General features: G+C 40.5%; 1 protein-coding gene across 6 annotated transcripts in view; it reads right to left on the bottom strand.

The window, feature by feature from the left end:
- Positions 1-1,814: 1,814 nt before the first annotated feature.
- The window catches only part of FAM110B (family with sequence similarity 110 member B), a 114,319-nt gene continuing 94,752 nt past the window's right edge, over positions 1,815-21,381 (bottom strand). For 5 of the 6 annotated variants that reach the window (XM_058833425.1, XM_058833427.1, XM_058833428.1 and 2 more), the window contains 2 exons: positions 20,793-20,859; positions 1,815-5,352 (listed from right to left, as the gene is read on the bottom strand). In XM_058833425.1, the coding sequence (XP_058689408.1) occupies positions 3,938-5,050 (1,113 nt within the window). In that variant the 5' untranslated portion in view covers positions 5,051-5,352; positions 20,793-20,859 and the 3' untranslated portion in view covers positions 1,815-3,937. The remainder of the gene's footprint in view (positions 5,353-20,792; positions 20,860-21,381) is intronic. The other variant, XM_058833430.1, reaches the window with a different exon arrangement.

Raw genomic sequence — 21,381 nt, 5'->3', positions numbered from 1 at the left:
AGGTGGAGGAAGACTGTTTTTAAGGTTTAGTTGGCTTCCCGTTCTCCTGCAGACTGCAATTATTCAGCTCTGTACTGCAGAGCTCCATTAAGCACTTTGTTTTTCATTGAATGACTAGAATCAAGTGCGTATGGCCTCCACGGATGGATAAACTGCTGTAAAAAGAGATAAGTCAGCAATACTGATTGGCTCTGTTGTCTGAGCATGCCTTTTGATTTTTGAATTGCTGCCAAAAGCATCATCATTCTGTGTTTACCCTTCAAAAGCCCTCGGTCACTCAGATGGTGCGTATACTCACAGCACAGAGCTCTCCTTTGCAGAAACAGTATTCATAAAAAAAGGACAATTTCAGTACTTGTATTCGTTAAGTGCAAATTTGTGGCACAGATCCTCCATTTCTCATCTTTCATGACATTGCTACTATATAATATGAAGTGATTAAAAGACCAGTTTTACTGTGATGCTGACCTCTTTCACTCAGATAAATGGTTTACCTCTATGCAAAGCTGTAGGTAGCTTTCAAAGTGTAATGGGTCACACTGTTTTCCTCTTCCCTTCCTTCCCTGGCAAGTCAAAGAAACAGAAACTCCTATAAACCTCTGTGGTGGTTTGTTTTGTCTGTGTGTATGAGTTCATACCAATCACTGAAGACACACTGCATTTTTCTTCACTGCTGTGGCTAGGGCCATCAGTGCCAGGCTCAGTACTGGCTTTCACAGGACATCACGGGCTTGCATTTCCCTCCAGAGCTGCAACAAGAGCTGTTGTTTAGCTGTGAACACTTGCAGTGCACTTTGTACATGGGTAAATGCCTGCTGGACACAGCAGAAGCATGACCAGAACAGGTCCCTGATGAAGCATTTGAGCTGGTTACAACTCTTTGTGAATTCAACATTTAGCACTCAGGAATCTCCTCAGGCAGAGACAGGTAATCCTACCACGTCAAATATCTTGACATGATAGGATTACCCATCTGCAAAGGCAGATAATAAATAATATTATATTATAAAGAATGGTTATTTCCATTTAAATACAAAAACAATCAGACACCAATGATTTGCGTTTTATGCAAACATACAGGTAATAACAAGACCATAAATAATTAAATACTATCTGCAAAAATGGCAATAAAGCGACAAATGAAGGCAACTGTTACCTTGTTCAAAGCCTTGTGGACATTTTGCAATCCTGTGATTTTCATTATTGCAATCTCACCAGAGTTGCAAGTTCAGCTGACTGTGAAGGTCTAGGCCCTGTAAAATCTTGTTCGTGTGCACACTGTAGAAAGCAGGGATAGTGAAGGCAGAGCCTGTGCTGTTCCAAAGGTACTACCTAAGACCTTGGGTGAGGAAATGCCCTCTTACAGATAGCTCACAACCCCTTGTGTGATTAAAAGTAAATTCCCAATAAACCTTGGGAAACAAGTTCAGAATACTAGCATATGCTCTAATCCATTTTCTCGCTATAAAGGCTTCTTTATTACTGTTTTTGGCTGACAACACTTGAGATTGCATGTTTATCATCATTCTTAAAACACTTGAGAGAGAACAATGTGGGTGCATTTTTTATTTCAGTTTTAACTTCTTTATTTCATTGCTGTACAGCTGCATTACACTTGGCTTGAATCCCTCAAGCATTATTTTCCTTGGCAAAACAGTCACTGAACTGAGTAGAACTTACTATTGGAAAAATATGCTTGAAAAACCAGTGTTATGTCAATGCCAACTGAAACCCATGGAGCTTAAAATGTCACAAATGTGCCTGTAGCTGAAATACAGAGCTCCTCATTTTTTTTTATTTTTTTTTTTTTTTGTCTGAGCTAGGAATGTTGTAAGTCTTAGGTTGTGAAGTCAACTGTAAAAATCATAGAGTAGCCTCCTGAAGCTGAATGTGTGCTGAAACTGAATGTGTGCTTCTCCCCCTCCATGAACAAACATTTAGAGAACAATTATATAAAATTGGATGTAGGATAATTCCATAGGAAACAAATGACTGCATGGCTCCGCTTCCAGTCTTGCCTGCATTAACTGTAGCTATCTATAAGAAGCTGGGCTACAGGCTTCTCAGAGAAAAGATAGAACCCGACTTTGTAAAACATCTTTAATATTCAAATATATAAATAAGCACTACTGAAGAATAATTCAGAAGACTGCGGTGATTCATTACGAACAGATGCTATAAACAGGAACAGTAACATTGCTAGGTAAGGAAGAAGCAAGCTATTTTAGGAGTCTTGAAAAATCTCTTCTAGTTCTTCAGACAGATCATGCTGCTATAGTTATTTTATAAAAAATTATATTCTGAAAAGCACTTTAGTAAAAGAAACCTTTTACTGGAACTATTATTTAACCAAGACCTTCTACAGCACTAAAACACACTGCAATTGAGTTCCTGTTACAGTTTTAAGAATGGGAGGGGTGAAAATAAGAACAAAAAAACCCTACCATACCTGCACCAGGAGCTATTTATTAGCATAACACTCTTCCTTTTAAAGATTTTGTAACAACTGAAGTATATACAAAGTCTTACAGCATTTACACAATAAAAAAAGTTTCCTATCAGCTGATGTAGTATAAGGTAGTGCTGCAATTTACTTCAAAGCATGAATACAATAATAATGAAGCAGACCACTGTACTTTCAACTTCTTCACTACCACACCACCACTGTCAGTTGAAATGACAGTTAATTAAATGACTGGGAAGACAGGTTGTTGAAAGATTTGTAACAGGTTGATTCGCAGCACTAACCATCTTAAGGAGAAAAAAAAAAGAAAAGAAAAGCTACATACTGTCATGTTTCTACACTTCCCTAGAGCTGGAACAAACTTTCACAGCCTTAGATATAACATATGCAAGACAACATAATCACATTTTTTTCATATATAGTTCAGCTACTGGGTGTATTTACTTTTGAATAGGAGGCGTTATATTGATATGGCTGTGTGTTTCCATTTTTGTTCATTAACTGTCCAAATAGATCTACAAAAAAAAAAAAAATTAAGACAGCATGGAGTTTGTAGTCATGATGTGTTTTGACTAATAAAGGCATTCAATATCAGCTATAGGATCTAATTATTCCTGTCAAAAGTTTAAGACCAGGAATCTTTGAGTAAATATCAAACCCACAAAATCCTGCACCTGTGCCATTTTCATCTACTGACTCCAACCTTCTTTAAGCTTTTCCAACTGGTATAATACAAAATCATTAAAATGCTTACACCAACCCAAATGCAAGACTCATTTAGTTTATGAGAGGTCAAGCAGATTCACTAGACTACTTCTGCTGTAAAACAGAGGGAGCTTACCTAGGAAAAAGAAACTTACTGAACAGTGCCTTACTACAAGTAGGGATATATAGTTTAACAACGATACATAATTTAAGAACATAGCATTCTTCGCCTTTTAGAAACAGCTTTCGTGTGCCAATAATGCACTTTCTACAAGAGATAAGGCTGCTTTGCCTATCGTCATATGCCTAAACCTCATATTTTGGCCAATTCCACTTTTCCTCCCCCCAAAGGGATTCTCTTTCAACTTAGAAACGAGTAATGTCAGTTGACAACATCTGTATTAAGACAAAAAGTGACATATATAAAATCCACAAGGAACCACATAAATACCAAAGAAGTCATATAACCTTTCCATGTAAACACTTTGATTATACTGAAGCCCTAATCAGATTCTTGTCTTAAACTTTTGGCAGATAATGTGTATGCTCAGCCAGGCTTTGTAGTTAGTTATTGTTCAAGTGGAAGCCAGGTCAGCTCACATGTTGACAGGCATGCAACTTGGAAACATTGCACAACAAGCAACACAAAGAGATTTGAGAAGGGTACAAGACTTCAAGTAGACTTCACAACCCTTCACAAACTGAATATTCACAGACAAAGATACAGTCCTTGCTTTTTTTTTTTTTTTTTTATGGTGGATTTCTCTCTCACACATGGGACACTTTCTGTGACTCTCTAGCTTGCTTGATGCTATATAACCACTTGATGATTCTGGCATTCCTTTCAATGGCAGAAATGCCATATGGCACACGGTCATTGGCACTGTCATCATTTCTAAGGTCACTGTTGCTGTCCTGAGACTGTTCACAGTCTGAGCTAATCATGCTTGCACTGCGAAAGTTGAGGGATATAATATCAGAATTAGCCCTTGCAAAGTTTTCCATCCCAAGGTTTTCAAGCTCTTCAGGATCCAGTCCGCAGTAGTTAAAGAACCGTTCAACATCTGCATCAACGCGAAAGTATCTGTCGCTTAAGTCTGATTTTGATCGCTGTAGGGAGGGTCTTCTACTAACTCCGCATCCAGACTCGACTGCCTCAATCTCTGGGGATTTCAGGGTGGCAATGGCAGCGATTTTGGGCTTTGGAGGCAGAGGTGGGGCTGAACTACTGCAGGGTATTGCTTTTAAGGGCTTTGCACTAGTTACTTTCCTAATGTCTGAAGAGCTGTGAGAGACATGCAAGAAAGTCTCTGCTGACTGATCTAGGAGCCTTCTGCTGACATTGGAGCTGCTCTCCTGTGGGCTGCTCCGGCCCTGCGTAGGGTAAACCTTCAAGGATTCGGCAAACGAGTGTCGGTTCAGCTCTGTCGAGTCGGCCCTGTGGGGTGGCCAATTTCGGGGACCGTGCTTATGCCCAGAACCCGAGCTGGAGCCTTCAGAGCTGTTGATGATGTTCTTCAAAATCTCAAGTTTCAGATTTTCTCTCTGGACTCCACTCTCAGTCTTTGCATTGTTGCTGAAGACTTTCAAGGTGGGGCTCCCCAGCGCTCGCTTGGCTGCAGGACAGACCGGCGGCTTCGCCAGCACCGCCGGCTTCACAGGCTCCTGCTTGGCATTGATGACCTCCTGGCTCTTGACGTATTTCGCCTTGTCGGCTTCAAGCCTCTCCACCGCACTCAGTCTTTTTGGATTAGGCTCCGCCTGCCTGCGAAAATAGTCAGGTCCTTTGTTCAGGATGCGGAGAGGAACGGCAGATGTGAAAGTCACGGCAGGGCTGACCGGCTTCACCATGCTACCTGTCGGTAATGTTTCTGTAGGCATGTTTGGTGGTCTTTCCCCCGCAGCCGTTTTGGATTCTTCTCTGGGATCTCCTAAATGCACGGTGCAGAAACATGTACATTAAGCACAATGAATAGCCGATGAATCCTGGGATCTGAGCGTTAGCAGCAGTGCCTCATCTCACAGCTCATTAAATAGCACTGCGTTTCTCTTTTAAAGGCAGCCTTTGTAGGGCAAGGGCACCCGACACAAGTCCGTATTAGTCTGCTCCGCTGGCTCCTTTCTTCTCGCTGAAAGGTGCGGGAGTCTCGCCGTCCCCTTTGCGCTCCACGAGCGGCAGCGATCTGAAAGGCAGAATAACCAACCACACGTTAGCGGGAGCGCCTGACATCAGAGCGATAGCAACAGCCGCCTCCCGGCCCTCCTCTGCCACCGCCGCCCGGGATGCTGCCGCTGCTGGCACAGGGAGGCAGTGTGCACGGTGCCCCTGCCCCTCTCTTGGCCCAGCACCCCTCTGCATCTCACAAGACATGTGTTGTTTGATATTTACACTGTGAGCTTGGATTTAACATAATCACATTGGGGGCAAAAAAAAAGAATAAAAAAAAAATATAAGCCCCACCACAATACAGCCATACATTTCTAGAGGGAGAAAGGGAAGCAGAAAGAGACAATTCATAGACTTTTACCCACCCATCTTCCAGAAAAAAAGTACTTCATATTAATATATTTGGCTTAGTTAAGTTGATTTGTGAACATGTTTTATCTCTAGCCCCCAAACATTTTTCTCGTTATAGGCAACATAATAAATCTCAGCAATCAAGTGTATTTTCCTTGCTCATTAAATCGTCTAGAAAACAATCTGGTCTAAAAAGAAGAGAGCAAATAGAGACGTGTAGAGTTTTAAGTGCAATGCACATCTTTCATTGCTATTCCGATATAGAATCAACAAATAAAAACAGGAGATGTCACTAAATCCACCATTTCCAGTTCCTAGTTTGTTTCAACATTAGTATCCATAGCACTGGTGCTCCAGCAATAAGGCTTTCCAAGCTCTTATGATCACCATACAGGCTTAACAGAACAACAGAAAATTACTTGTTTTTTTTATGTAAGATTTTGGGAAATCTTCAGAACCTTCAAAACCTGCATGGCTGGGTTTGAAAATGAAGAACCTATCTTTGACATGTAGATACAATCATTCAAGTTTTCCATCAAGCAGTAAGTACAAACAAAATTTATGTTAATCTAAATTATTTTAAGGTTTTATCACTGAGATTGTCGCAACAGTCTAAAATCCAACACCATGGATGATATTACAAGTGCTGAAACAATTTTTCCTACATGAGGCACTGAAGGGCACTTATCACGGAATCTACTTTTCAAGCAGTGATTTCGCTAATGGGTCTCATTTGTTTTATTACTGCCCCATTAATCTATGCTGCCCTCTTTAATATCCAATTTCTATTATCACTGTGATCTTCAGGGAGAGAAAGAAAAGCAGCTGCTACATCTTCACTCTATCCTAAAGCATACAGAGCAGCATCCTACCCTGGGATGACTTGCTTTCATGTTGCTGTCATCCTGGGTGTTCTCATCCATCAATACCCAACTTACTAATAGAGGGTTTACATTGTTTTGGCAAAAACCAACAAATCCAAAAAACAACCACAAAAAATTCACCACAAAACCAAACAAAAAACACCCCCCAAAAAAATAAGAAATTCTAGCTGAAGTTACACTAACAGCAAAAACAAACAAAAAAACCCCCCTCAACTACTGATGCCCAGAGATATGTGATATATACATTAAATATTTTCTTCATATTATCCAAGGTCAAAGCAAGCAAATGAAATATACAAATGGTATAGAGATTATAGGAAAAAGCTGAGCTTTCTCCTGAAGGCTCGCTGTCACAAGCATTCTTCAAATACAAACTAACATAGTTAGGTGGGTGATAAACCACACATATTCAGTGCAACTGAAAGGGTAGGGAAATGTTAATTAAGCTTCTCTTTCAATGTTGTTTTATAAATCCTAGTGCTAACTCTTCAGCAGTTTGACTTCCTGAATTTAAACTAAGTCTCTCTGAAAGAGAAAAAGCTTTCCTCATTTGAATCAACATATTTATTGGTATTGTTTTGAAATTAAGTATGAAACTTCCAAATGCACAGAAGGCAATTCCAACATGCATCTGCACACACATTTCTCTTCCATACACACAAAGCAAATCTTCCTACATTGCCAGCTCAGAGCTGGATGGCTAAGTGCCTGTATAAATACCCCACTGATGTGTATATTTAATACTTGTGTGCAGAAATCAAGTCTGTGTGAGAGCAGGGGTTTTGTCAAGAGGAAGAAAACCCCACAAACAACTGAGCTCTTTGTACTTAACACTGTCACCCAACTGAGTTAATACCACTTGAGTAAGCAAGACAACTTTTCTCCTTGACCACCGTCATTAAAGGTGACCACGGTCCTGCCCCTGAGGACAGCTGCCAAGTCCGATCTCCTGCTGGTGAGTGGCCCCACACACCACTACAGATCAGAGCTACAGGAACTGAGGCCTCCAGCCCCAGGCTGCTTTTGGAAGTCTTTTCCCAGCATTTAACAACTTCCTCACTTTGGATAGTGGGCTGACCATCCACATTGGCTCCAACACCACACTTAAAAGGAAGAAAAAAGAAGAATAATGAATCCCACCAGGCCTGTGTGTTTATCTGAGGGAACGAATGTGCTTGTTTGCAGGCAGGTATGGAGCCAAGTGTCCTAGAGAGATGGAGACATGCTGCAATTGGCAATGTGCTTCAGGCATGTCTAGAAAGAAAAGCAAGGACCTGTGAGGAGCCAGGACAGAAATGTCCACCTGAGCCAGCACAGGGGGCCTGGGGGTTAACAGCCAGGTGGTTATGCGGCCAGCTATGGAGGCTTTGTACCTGTGGGGCTGCTGCTATAAATTAAGGAACATGCAGCTATGAAAAGGGATCAACTTTTTGTGTATTGTTTCAATTGCTCCATTTCACTGACACGCTGCATTTGAATATTACCAGAAAGCTTATTCAGTATTGTCATTTCAGAGAGATAAAAATTACTAACCAGATACAGGTAAATAAGAAAATGTGATGCAAGAGAGGTGGATGAATGTAAAATCTAATGAAACTTCTGCCTGTGCTGGTGATGGTTGCAGCCTGATCCGACTGCTAACTGGGAAAGTGAGTTCAATTCTGACCAGCCTCTCTTCTGTCCATGGGCACCTGAAACACCACAGTGACAGAGCCTTGCTACTTACTAATTTTAGAGTTAATTACAGAGGCTGAGGGCAGCAGTACAGTGTAGTCTCAGGAAGACTTAAGATTCTAGTTGTGAAAATCATCATTGCAGCAACCAGGGCATAGAAATGGCTTTTTTTTTTTCTGGCTTAAACTCCAAAGAAACTCACTGCTTAGGCATCTGAATTCCCTGTTGGGTACATTTCTGGTTCCAGAAACAGCCTTCATAAATTCAAAGGCAAATAGGTTTTCTTTACCCACTCCCAGAAAATGTGTGAAATATACCTAGGGACCCAAGAAATGTTCCTTTCTCTCTGTTTACATCCAGAGGTCTGCTCTATAGGTATAATCCTTCCATGGACTGAACCGTGTTTTTCAGTGTTTACTCTGGATTTCCATTATTGCTCTTCCTTACAAAACTACTAGACTTAAGAAATTATTTCAAGAAAAAAACTTTTGCATGCATTCAAACATTTATTTAATACCACGCATACACTAATAAAACCTTTCTGAAAGGTCTTACTGAGGTCCTCTAATACCCCACAACTATTGCAGAGTAGAATACAAAATGCACAAAATTTTGGGTTTTCAAAGCTGCATTTTCAGCCAGACACTTCAATTCACGACTCCTTTGTGGCAGAAACAGAGACTCAAAGCACTTAATTCATTCTAGGCATCACATTAATCACTCTTGAGTCCATAATATGTTTGTCAGATATTCATATTTAAATAACCAATGCACTGTCTGCATGATTTAGGGGAACACAACACAGCCTAGAGCAGCAATAGCTATACAACTAACATTAACTACAAATAAATCCCCTATAAAACATTTTTTCCTTAATTTAAAGCCAAGGCAGTAGGAGGAGATAAACTGCAGAAACTTTGGAATCCCAGGTCCTTATATTCTAAATATGCAGTTTCTTGAAATGTATGATAAATTTATGAACAGACCTCATTCTGGCAAGTACTTATTTCTAGCATTATTATGAATACAACAGTATTGTACAAAAATAGAGTTCATTTTTTCCTCTCATACCTAAAACTGCATTCTAAACACAGACTGAATGATGTCAGCTGACAGTAAATAACATGTTTCCCTCCTCAGTTCTGTGCTGCCCTGTAGCTCCCACGCATTGGCCACGTTTCAGCCAGTGTTGTCTAAAAGAATCCACATTTTATATATGTAAAATACTTACATATTTTAACAATATTCAAGTTACAGAAAAAGCAGCAAAAGCCATGTGAAAATGTGGTCCAAATGAAATGAGTGAAATTTCTGTCCTTGACTTTGGTGAGGACATTGCTTCACCTGACAAAGTTACAACGAAGCTCATTCTCTTAATTCATCCCTCTGGCACAGATGAAGGGATTGCATAGAAGGGAGGATGATGTAGTACAGTGGATAAATATAATGAAGTTTGACAGCCTTTACTCTGCTTTCCTTGATATTTAAAGGCTTGTGTCAATTTTATTTTCCAGGTGATAAAATATAACTACCACTACCTCAAGATGCACCATAAACATGACATACATTCCAGTAGAAGTAATCAAGAAGTGGCTGCAATGTGACTCAAAGAGATCACAAAACAAAACTTGCACAGGAACACAGGACACAGATGGAAAATGTCAGTTCCTCTAACACCTGGGTGCAGTTCAGAGCTGCAGGTCCCATTATGAAGATGCTGGTTTTTTTAACAGTCACTGCAAAGCCTACAAATGAGAGCTTCCCTGAGAATGATGGGCTACAGGTCTGTGTGCTAAATTATACTAATATGTATGCCTAAAACTGATACAAGTTATTCTGTTAGAGTAATTGTCATTGTAAATCTCACATATATATGTTAATAAGTGTAAAAATACAGGCAAAGCCTAAGTAAACTTGGCTGAAATTGACAAAAGGTCATCCATATCCAGAATGGCAGCAGTATTTCATTTTTAAAACCAATTTTAGATAAAAATGTGTATGCTGTGTAGTCTTGGTCTCACATAATATTAACTGTCAAGATAAAGCGTGAGGAGATAAAACAGTCTTCCAGATCTACCATGACTCAAAATACTAATGAAAGTGCCTATTTTCAACTCTGTTCCTCCCTAAAACATGACACAGTGAACAATAAGAGCAATATGCATCTGTTCAAGTATACATTTAAACCTTCAAAAGGTCATGAATAACGTGAACTACAGTGACCTAAGAGTGGAAAAACTATGTAGGCAAGAGAAATTTCCACCAAGTGGGAAGGCAGTAACTTTAGCAAAGGCAGTCACTTTTCACTGCTGATGTGCTATTTCCAACCAAAAAAACCCAAACTACAACTAGCATTGTTCGCAATAGCTTGCATAGCTGTGCATAATAAAAGCTGATATATTTATGCTAATTCTGCTTTACTCTTACATCAAAGGTTTTTAAGACAAAACTCTCCATAAATACAACAGTGTCACCACTGAGCACTCTATTTCAATGTGCAGTGAAAATGATGAAGCTTAAAGCAGGACATTGCCATAACCAGAAATACTAACACTGTTGAGCTGAAATAGCTGTTGGAAAATCCATGGAGGTATAAACATCTGGAAAACAGGAAAGCAATCTAGCAGCCATACTTACATACTAACCCTACAATGTATGTCCAGAGCTCACTGGTAGCTGGATAGAGATGCCTCTTTGAAAGAAAAAAACTTTAGAAAGTATTTTGCTTCTTTTTAGTTCTGAAATCCATCACTGTTACATCTCCTGCCCAGTAGCAGTAATCCACTCTCAGTGATGCTTCTGGGTTAAATACTGCCCTATAGATACCTCTCAATGATGAAAACTCTGATTTCTTTCAACAGGCTACATAAATCCACAAGAAAGCCCAGAAATGAAATTCCCCTTTCTTCCAACGAAGACAGTACAAGCCAAAATAAAATGTCTTATTATTTAGAGCAATACCACAGGCTTGGTGTTTATAAAAGCTGTAGTGGAAATCAGTTCTGTTTTCTTTGGATCCTTGTGTTGCTTAGACAGCATTGTGTTCTTTGCAATAATTTCAGTTGCTCATTTAAACAAAAAAAGAATAAGGGCCTAAAAAATTATAATTAGGAATATAATGTTTTACTACATTTGTAGCCTTACGTGAATAATTCTATTTCAGTGTGCATTTTATGAAAATGATGCTCTAAACACTTCACAATGTTTTAGGAAACACCTCTACTGCTTGTCATCAGCCAGTGTCATTGGTCTCAAGCCCAAACCACTTTTATACTTTTAATTCTACATCTCTCCATAACCATCATGATTTAAATTTACAGTCTCCTCCTTACAACAAGGCCACAATTCCAAGTTTATCCTGTGGTCTCCTGAGGCTACACAGTTTTTCTAGTATCTTTTACATACTTTTACAAATCAACACAGTCCCCTTCTTCAATACAGGATACTTGGCCCTGGTGTTCAGTTACATTTCAGTAGTTCATCAGACCCTGATATAGATCCCTGCTGTACCAATTCCCACCTGCTTGGTCCTTCTTCTCTGGAAAAAGGGGGGGTTTTATTCTCTCCCACTTCTCCACATTTTCACACTGTTTCCCCATTTTACCATCCCATTTTTGCATGGTGCAGTGACTCCTGCTCTGCTCTGATGGAATGAGCAGTGCTATCTGCACTACACTTTTCCTTTCTTCTCTACTGATAGGAAAAGCTAGCATCTCATCTCCTTGCTCCTGGCAGATATTCTTCACGGCCATGCTCGGATTTGGCATCCTGGTAAACCACCTTTTTTTCCTGTGGTAGTGCTTCCAATGTGTGGGGGAAAAAAAAAGTTAATTGGAGGTTCACTGCTGCAAAGCAGGGGAAAAACAGAGGAAGGCAGAACAACAAAATAATTTCTATTATGAAGGTCAACAAAAATGTTTTAAATGGAATACTATTCATTTTATTATTTTATTATTTCATTTTCCAAGTCCATTGCAATTCTTAACAAGCCCATTTTCAGAGTGAGACATATTTAAGCCACCCAAATCTGTATGGCAATAGGTTCTGTAGAAGTCATATGCACTTGCAAAGAAGGAAATAAAAATCCATCCACAAAAATGTGGAGATACACCTGCAAAACACCCTCCTTCTAGTATTATCACAGATACTTCGCCTCACTAGCAGGATTTTCAGACTCCGTCAGCCACGTTGTCCCCACACCACCACTGCCAAGTCTGGTCCTCAATGACAGAAGCATGAGTGTCATCAGTAATCAGGCAGCTGGGAAACAGCTCAGTAACTTCTGCAGCATCCCTCACCAAAAAAATATAGTTATTAACTCACCAACAGAACATTCATCTTGATAGCAGTATTTTCAAAATGCCAATTCTGAGCCGCTTGTCACACTGGGATAAATTAAACACAGTCCTAAATCCTTTAAATGTTTGAAAACTCATATGAATGTTTAAGCCCCCCACTGCAGCATACCAGTGCAGCTATAGGATTAGACTTATTTAAACCATGGAGTAAGCCCTAAAACATAAATCACTTTAGCTTAGAAGAACTTTTATCTTGGAAATACTAAGAAATCAAGCCAGATTTAAATGGATAAAGTGTAAGGATAGATTTTCAAAATTAATATTTATATTAAATATGCAGTGTGCCGACCAATACAGCCTTGTAGTCAAAGACTTAAGGAGCCATGACCAGAAGACTTCTGCAGGTTCATCTCCTTCATAGCTACTGCTGCACGGCAACATCAAGCTGAGCCTTCAAAACTCATCAGCACTGAAACACACACACCTCAAATGGCATATTCTGTGGGGAAACAGAGCCTCACCATTTAAGTGACAGCAGTACTCATAAAATCTTGGGTAGCTGATATTTAAGCTTGGATCTCACCACAAAGCACATGTTCCTAAGCCAGTACTTCTCCCCCTCAATAATACATTGGGAATCACTTCTGAGCTCTTGTATCTGCCTACGAGGCCTTAGCTATGTCCTGAACAGCAAACCAAGTCAAAACCTGGGCACTTTCCCCGTCTCCCATATATAACTTCTATGGCTGCCCATCTTCCCTGTTTCACTTCTATGGAAGGGAACTGTGAAAGATCTGGAATGATCACAAGCATGTAGGACAGAAGACATGCTCAGGGAAAGAGGCCCATGAGCTGAGCTCTGAGCACCAATGCCACCTGACACAGGTGAAGCTCCCATTTTTATTGACAGACATGCAAGCAACTAAGCCTGAAGATAATTTCCAATCTGTAGAAAAAACAGGGATCTCTTCACCTTAGTCATCCATAGTGTCTTATTCAGCAGGTATCTGTCAGACCTAAAAATGGAGTCAGAGTTGTGGAGGATGACAAAGCAAACACTTCCTCCACTAGATTTGGAGTCCAGACTGGAAGCAGCCCTCCAGTGCAGATACTCAGGGTACCAGGCTACACCTTGTATTATACAAACGCCTCAAATGTGTGTGGTCAAGAGGATGGTGCCAGACTCTTTCCAGTGCTGCCAGTGACAGGATAAGGAGCGATGGCCATAAACAAAAAACAGAGGAGGTTCCACCTCAGCATGAAGAAGAACTTCCTTACACTGAGGGTGGCGGAGCACTGGAACTGCCCAGGGAGGCAGTCCTCTCTGGAGACATTCAAAACCCACCTGGGCACCTTCCTGTGTCACCTGCTCTAAGTGACCCTGCCTTGGCAGGGGGCTTGGATGAGATGATCTCCAGAGATACCTTCCATCCCTAACAATTTTGTGATTCAATATGTAGAGACAGATCCTTCTCCAGCACTTTCTTTCAAAGGCTTCCACTTTAAAACAACAACAAAAAAAGTATTTGCAAGTTTTCTTTAAATAAAGAAAAGATCAAAAAAACCACATAGGGTACCTGACAAGGAAGTTGGATTACTAACCCTGCTCCAGTGCAATTAAATAATTTCTAGTAAGTAGGACATTTCAGCTGAAATAGGAAGATTAACTCATTTCTTCCTCAGGAGGTCAGAAACTTGCCCCAGTTTGGGGACTGGGGATTTGATCCAATCTCCCGTTTCTCAAAAGAGTTCAGCAATCTCTGATTTTATGTACATAAACACTGCTGCCAGCTTGTTCTTGTGGGAAAGGCAAAAATTTACCCGACTGTCATAAAAGGCTCAAGACCCTGAAATATCAAGTTGTCATGTTTAGAGTCTTATTGATGGAAGTTCTCTAAAACTGTTTACAATGAGAAATATATTAAAGAAACGTAGTATCATAGATACAAACAGATTTTATGTGAGAAATAACCATAAACCCACAATGAAAACAGCTTCAGTTAGACACTCCCTTGCAGTTACTAATTCTGCAGAACTCCAGAAATGTTCAAATACATGAAAACCCAAAGTAAACAGATACAGCTGAGAAAAGAAAAACAGTTCCAACAATTTATGCAGTGAAAAAACCAGAAACCATCAAGAGCTATTTTAAATGGAAAGGCATACTTAAAATTTCCTTTCCTTTAGAGATGCATATAGTAAAAGAATCTTTTGAAAATGCTTATTTTCATAGTTTCAAAACAAAGCTTTATAGCACCTTCCTGAAGTTTCTTACATGTTGTGAAAATATCGTTGAAAGAAACAGTGCTGACGAATATTTCTTATAATACTTGTCAAGATTTTACAAGCAAGAAACCAGAAAGCCATCTAATTAATTATATTTAAATATTTTCGTACTTTAACAGCTTGTTACATGGAAAGTTCTTTTTAATAAATTCTATACATAAATACAAGCATTTAATCTTTAGAAAGAAATATTAAAATATAGCTAATTAACATCTGCTAGTGATATTAAAAACTTACAAGGCCACCTTTCATAGGCAATACAGTAGGCACAATTAAAAAATTAGCATGGTAAAACCAGTACCACGAGAAAAATGATAATGTTCAGCCAGGGGGATACAATAGAATGGCCTAATTCTGACAACTGTGGATTTTGAGTTGCTCTTCTGATTAGCTGTGGGGTCTTGTTTGTCAAAACTCTTTGTATTAAACAGCCTTTTCTGGAACATGAAATATTACTGCAGTCAGGTCAGCATGGCTAATTAAAAGTAATGTCTACAACCTAACTGCCCTTAGTTAACTATTTCTAAGCACTGAAACTCTACACACATGAAATATTGCAAAATTATTTTTTCTTAAATAAACACACTATAAAAGTTTTGGCTATGTAAAAACAAATCAAGTCTTTATATTTGGAAAAAGAAAACCCCAACAAAAACAAACCATACACGATTTACAGCAGTGTTCAAGGGCACTGCAACCTTCACAGCAACTCCATGAATGATTTCTTTTATTTTTGAGTGGTACAGCTATGTTTTTCTCTAGATAAGAGGACATTTTCCCATACCACAGGATAGTTCATTCCCCTTTCTTCAGCCTCATGTCTAAAGGTACATGTTATTAGAAGTCAAGAAAGAAAACTGAAGGCATGCATAACATTATGTCTTGAAGACATACCTGTATATTACAGAGTTCTTCAAGCACATGGTTAAATGTACCAGTTTTGGCACCGGAACACAATGCAATTTAGGTCCTCATTGTTATGACAGTGTTGCAATTAATGATTGCAGCTGTGTAACTCAACACAAGTGCTACACTTGTGCATGGTCACATGCTTGAGTGGGTAACACCAGCATTGACTACAGCTCATGTTGAGGTGTTTGCTGTTAGAACACACTGAGTATATTCTCTTGGGAAATACTTGCCACAGAGCCCATGTGTTAAAACTACAGACCTTCACAAACCATTCATAACCCATTTAACTGGAGATGAACATCCAGCTAGCTGTCAATGAGCATCCAAACTTATGTTTAATATGCAAATTTGACACTCAAAAGTGGGGCTTTGTACTACTGTTTAATTTAATGACCCTTCCCTAAGACAATATTCTTGAAAAGCCTCGTTTTAGAAATCAGACTGTCCAGATTCTTTTGAATGGTTTTGCCTATCTGAGGGGTTTGGTGAAGTTATGATGATGATGCTGGAAATTCTTCCTGACCACAGATTATAAGAAACCATAAAATCCTCACCATCTTAAAGAAAACAAAAGCTGTATTGAATCATGACCACTGCTTTTAATTAAAAGGAGAGAGGAAGGCGGTGCACGGAAAGTGGAGGCATCCCAGCTCCAAGAAAACAAAGCAAACTAAAGAAACCCAAAACCTGGAATTGTGAGTGTGGGGACAGACAAAAGAAAAGTGAGAAATGACAAGGCACAGAGAAGTAGAAGAGAAATACTATTAACCAGGCAAAGAGCAGAGAGAAGAAGGTGTTGGGAACAGAGAAGGAGGCACTGAACAGTGAGCTGGGAAGCAGGAGAAGATTACAAGGATAGAGAAGGATTTTAGGAAAAATGAAAAAGACAGCTCAAGTTCTCTTTCTCATCTCCTCTCTCACAGCTCCTACATCCTGCAGAAGGAACAGAGCTGGGATAAGGGCATTGTGGCAAGGGTGAAGCTCTTAGTGAAGCTCCTCATGAAGCAAAACTCCCTGCTAACCCAGACCATTTTTGGGTTGCAGGAGAGAGAGAGACATCTCTCTCCTGCAGCCTCTGTGCCTGAGGCACACTGCTGAGCTTAGAAAGCTGGGGGCAAAGGAGCTGGCACTGGGTGGTTGGCAGGAGGATATCACACAGGGATACCAGGCTCAGAGCACCGCGCACTTTCAGGATGAAAATGCACAGTTGGAGTAAATCCAGCAATCAGAAATACTGACCAGCCGATTGAATGAGTGCTGAGGTTTGCTGCAGACTCCTCAGTAAATCCAGTTCTTCTTTTTGGCAATGCTTCAGACCCCTTTCATGTGCTGATTGCATATGACCAGATACACAACAGGCTTGTCCCTGGGGATGCTCTCCACCTTGTCCTCACAGGTGCCATAGGCTATTGTTTAGAAAGACTGCTTAAACTACTCCTCCATTTCTGCCCTCCCTGAGAATATGAGACTACCCCAAGATTGCTATATATCCATTCTCCTCTGAGATACGTGGTTAATTAATAGATCTCCCTTCTCCTGTAAACAAAAGTGAATCTCCAAACTGAAAATTAAATACAAGATTGATACTGACAGCCCAAAGTAGCATAAGAAATTTATCCCAAACCCATAAATTGGACAGAAATATGCCAATCTTGAATCTACTGCTTTATCTTCATTAAGAGATGAGAATCAGCAAAGTTTTTAAGTAGTTGACTGAAACTACTTGACCCTGCATGGCAGGGTTAAGATGCCTAAAGCAGACATATAATGGGATGTGGAAACTAGGGTGCCAAACCTCAAATGAGGACACATGGTGTCTGTGTTTTATCTGCTCATGTCTGTTTCACGAAGGTAACCTCTCCTGCCCAGCTGCCCTGCCAGCACACCATCCTCACCACTGCTGGGGAACCGAGTCCCTCCACTGAAGATGTCCCTCAGTCCTAGTTCCAGCTCATCAGTGATCTGGACTGGTTTCAAGGCATTCTTTAAAAGCTAATGAAAAGGGAGGGCTGGCTGTGTCACCCCAGCCAAGACTGAATGCTGCCTTCATCATAAATCACAAATCCAATCTTTTCTGTTGACAAAATGAGCAATATATTTCCAACAAAACTACAGACCTGCTAAAGCATCTGTATGAACACAAAACATTGAATCCCATTTCTAGGATGGCAGAAATAAATCCCATGCAGCATGACATGAGGAAGGTAAAAATATGAAATGTGACTGTAAAATTAATGTAGGTTAACTTGTGATCTCAAAATTAACACAGATCTTTGAATGTTCCTGGTGTCAGTCCATGGCACAGCTAAAATGGTTTGGCTGCCTTAATTTCATACTATGTATGAAACGTATCTAGAATTTCAAGTTCCCAGTTCCTCAGCTGACAGAAATGGCTTCTGAGATGATTTTCACATTCTGGGAACAGATTTTTACCCTTAAATTAGCCATGTGTACTCTCAGACTTAACATTTTGTCTTGAAATAAAACAGCAGCAATAATTGTTAATTTAAGACCCCACACAATGCAAATTTATGTTCTGGAGCCAAATATGCTGATTGGAAACAGATGAACATGAAATGCCTTTTACTGAGCACAATTAAAACTAAGTATTAGTGAAGTGTGTTGCTAATTTGACACATGACACACCAGACATTGATTACCGATTTCTTTCTTTGCTACAATGAAATACCAGAAGTGCCCTATTAATCTTTCAAGAATTGTATCACCACTGTTATGAAGTGCCACATGTTCAGCTCCTGTCCCCTCCTGCCCTCATGGGCTTCAGCTGGTTTGCTTGTACTCAACAAGTATGAAGCTACTCTCCATTACTCCTGACAACGGATTCCTGACACCTCTTGTTTTGAAGCTTTAGTGACAAAAATAAAGATTTTAAACTTTAATGCTTATCTTCTGCTCAGACCTCGAGATCAAGCTCAGAGTGTTGTGGATGGACTTGTGCCTGAGGACTGGAAAAAAGCACCCCAGCTTTCAAAATGGGCAGGAAAGAGGATACAGGGAACTGTCAGCCAGCCAGCCTCACCTTCCTCCCCAGAAAGGTGATGGAGTGGTTCATTCTAGAGGCTATCTCTATCCACATGGATGACAAGAAGGTGTCAGGAGTACCAGTTTATTACCTCACTAGTATCAGTTTAGTACCTCACTAAAAGTAATTCATGCTTGACCAACTTGATTGCCTTCTGTGATAAAACAACTGCCTGGATGCATGAGAGGAGAGCAGTGGATATTGCCTACCTTGACTTCAGCAGGGCTTTTGACCCTGTCTCTCACAACATCCTCATAGGCAAACTCAGTAAGTGTGGGCAGGATGCCTGGACAGTGAGGTGGATGAGAACAGGCTAAACAGCAGATCCCAGGGGTCATAAGCAGTGACACAGGGTCTAGTCAGAGGCCTGTCACCAGTGGTGTCCCCCAGAGCTCTACATTGCATCTACATCAGCACTGCTAACTTGTTCATCAGTGATTTGGAAGAAGGGGAAAATTCCTCCTCTGCAAGTTCACCGATGACACCAAGCTGGGAGCAGTGGTCAATTCTGCAGAGGGCTGTGTGGCCCCTCAGAGGGACCTCGACCATTTTGAGAGATGGGCAGAGAAGAATCTTCTGAAGTTTAACAAGGGCAAATGCAGGGTCCTGCACCTGGGGAAGAACAACCCCATGCACCAGCACAGGCTGGGGCTGACCTGCTGGAAAGCAGCTCTGCAGAGAAGGACCTGGGGGTCCTGGGGGACAACATCTGTCCATGAGCCAGCAGTGCCCTGGTGGCCAAGCAGGCTGATGGTGTCCTGGGCTGCATTGGGAAGGGCATTGCCAGCAGGTCAAGGGAAGTGATCCTGACCCTCTCCTCAGCCCTGCTCACGCCATATCTGGAGTGTTGTGTGCAGTTCTGGGCTCCTCAGGACAAGAGAGACATGGAGCTCCTGGAGCAGGTCCAGCAAAGGGCAATAAAGATGATCAAGGGACCGGAGCATCTCTCTTATGAGGAAAGGCTGAGCGAGTTGGGCCTGTTTAGCCTTGAGAAGAGACAACTGAGAGGGCACCTCATCAATGTCTATCAGTATCTGAAGGGAGGGTACCAAGAGGATGGATTCAGACTCTTCTCAGAGGGGCCAAGCAATGGGACAAGGGGCAACAGGCAGAATTCGACCCACCTGAATATGAGGAAGAACTTCTTTACCAGCAGAACTTTAATGGGCACTGGAACAAATTGTCCAGAAAGGTTTTAGAGTCTACCTGACTGGAGATATTCTAGAACTGTTCAGTCAAAATTCTGTGCCATGTACTTTAGCATCACACTGCTTAAGCAGGGAGGTTGGACCAGATGACCCACTATGGTCCCTTCCAACCTCACCCATTCTCTGATTCTGTGGGACTCAGTATTTGGAAAGCAGTATTAATAACCAAATAAGTAACAGAAAGCTCTGAAATACTGAGGCTACCAGTGCTTGTTTGCACTGAAGGTCTCTGTTACAAAAAGCTAAAGCAATCTACTGAATGGTAAAAACAGTAAACAAAGTACAGGCTGGGAATAAAGGACGGTAAAAAGCCTGGAACTACTAGAATACTTCCAAAAAGGAGTCAGGTAATAACAAAAATAAATAGAAAGCTCTGGAGGACTAAGGCAAGAAGTCTTCACTTGCACTGGAGACCTCCATTGTAAAAAGCTAAAACAAATTTACTGAATGGAGCAACTGCAATCAAAGTACAGGTTGGGAATAAAGGGTGAGAAAAAGCCTGGAACTACTTTTGGAGTACTTCCAAAAGGGATTCTGCAACATTGATACATACATGGCTGTGTGACTCAGGCCAGCAAGAGAAGAGAAAGCCTCAATTCTTCTGGAATGACATTCAACTATATACTTGCAACTAATGAATCTGCCAACCCAATCGACTAGTAAAGGTGGAGGAACAGAAATTCATTATCACAACATACCTCCTGAGACAACAGGGGAGGACATACTAAAATCATTCTGGAATTGCTCTCCTTTTATCAACTCCTGGGCAAAAAAATGTGCACTTTAATTCAAAAAGGTACCTGTAAAAGCAGAATGCCAAACGCTTGTCCACACTCGGAACAGGGGAATGTAATGCTCTAAAGGATTCTGGAAAAAAAAAAAAAAAATGAAAAAAGGCATTAAAAAAATCCAAAACACAATGTAGCAGTAACACTGCAGGTGTATGCACATCAGTATTGAAGGTCATGGAAACAGGGCACCAAGGTCAGTCCATGCCAGGGAATGGGAGGGAAAGAAGTGCAAGGGAGCCACAACAGCAATCTGGACTATTTCAGATGAAAGGTGAGATAAATGATGACCTCAATGTGGCTGAAGCCTACAAGCTATGTAATAATAACAACTAATTAAAAGGTCATTATGGAAGTCTCAGAACACAAGCTTGCATGTGATTCAGTATCTGATGTGTGAGATGAAATGCATCTGTGCTGGGGATCAATGAATAAATGCAAAAAGGCCAAAATGTCAAAATGCAATTTTTAATTCACTGATGGAGGACAAAAAATTATGCCTTTTAAGTTCTTGTTATAGATAAATAATCCCTTTTGTTGTGTTTTTGGCTATTTCTAAATAAAGGAGAGAGAAAATACTGCAAAGAAAAAAACACTACTC

This window comes from Poecile atricapillus, chromosome 2 (genome assembly GCF_030490865.1).
Source record: "Poecile atricapillus isolate bPoeAtr1 chromosome 2, bPoeAtr1.hap1, whole genome shotgun sequence".
In the NCBI taxonomy this organism is placed as follows: domain Eukaryota; kingdom Metazoa; phylum Chordata; class Aves; order Passeriformes; family Paridae; genus Poecile; species Poecile atricapillus.
This window is presented reverse-complemented; position numbering and strand designations above follow the sequence as displayed.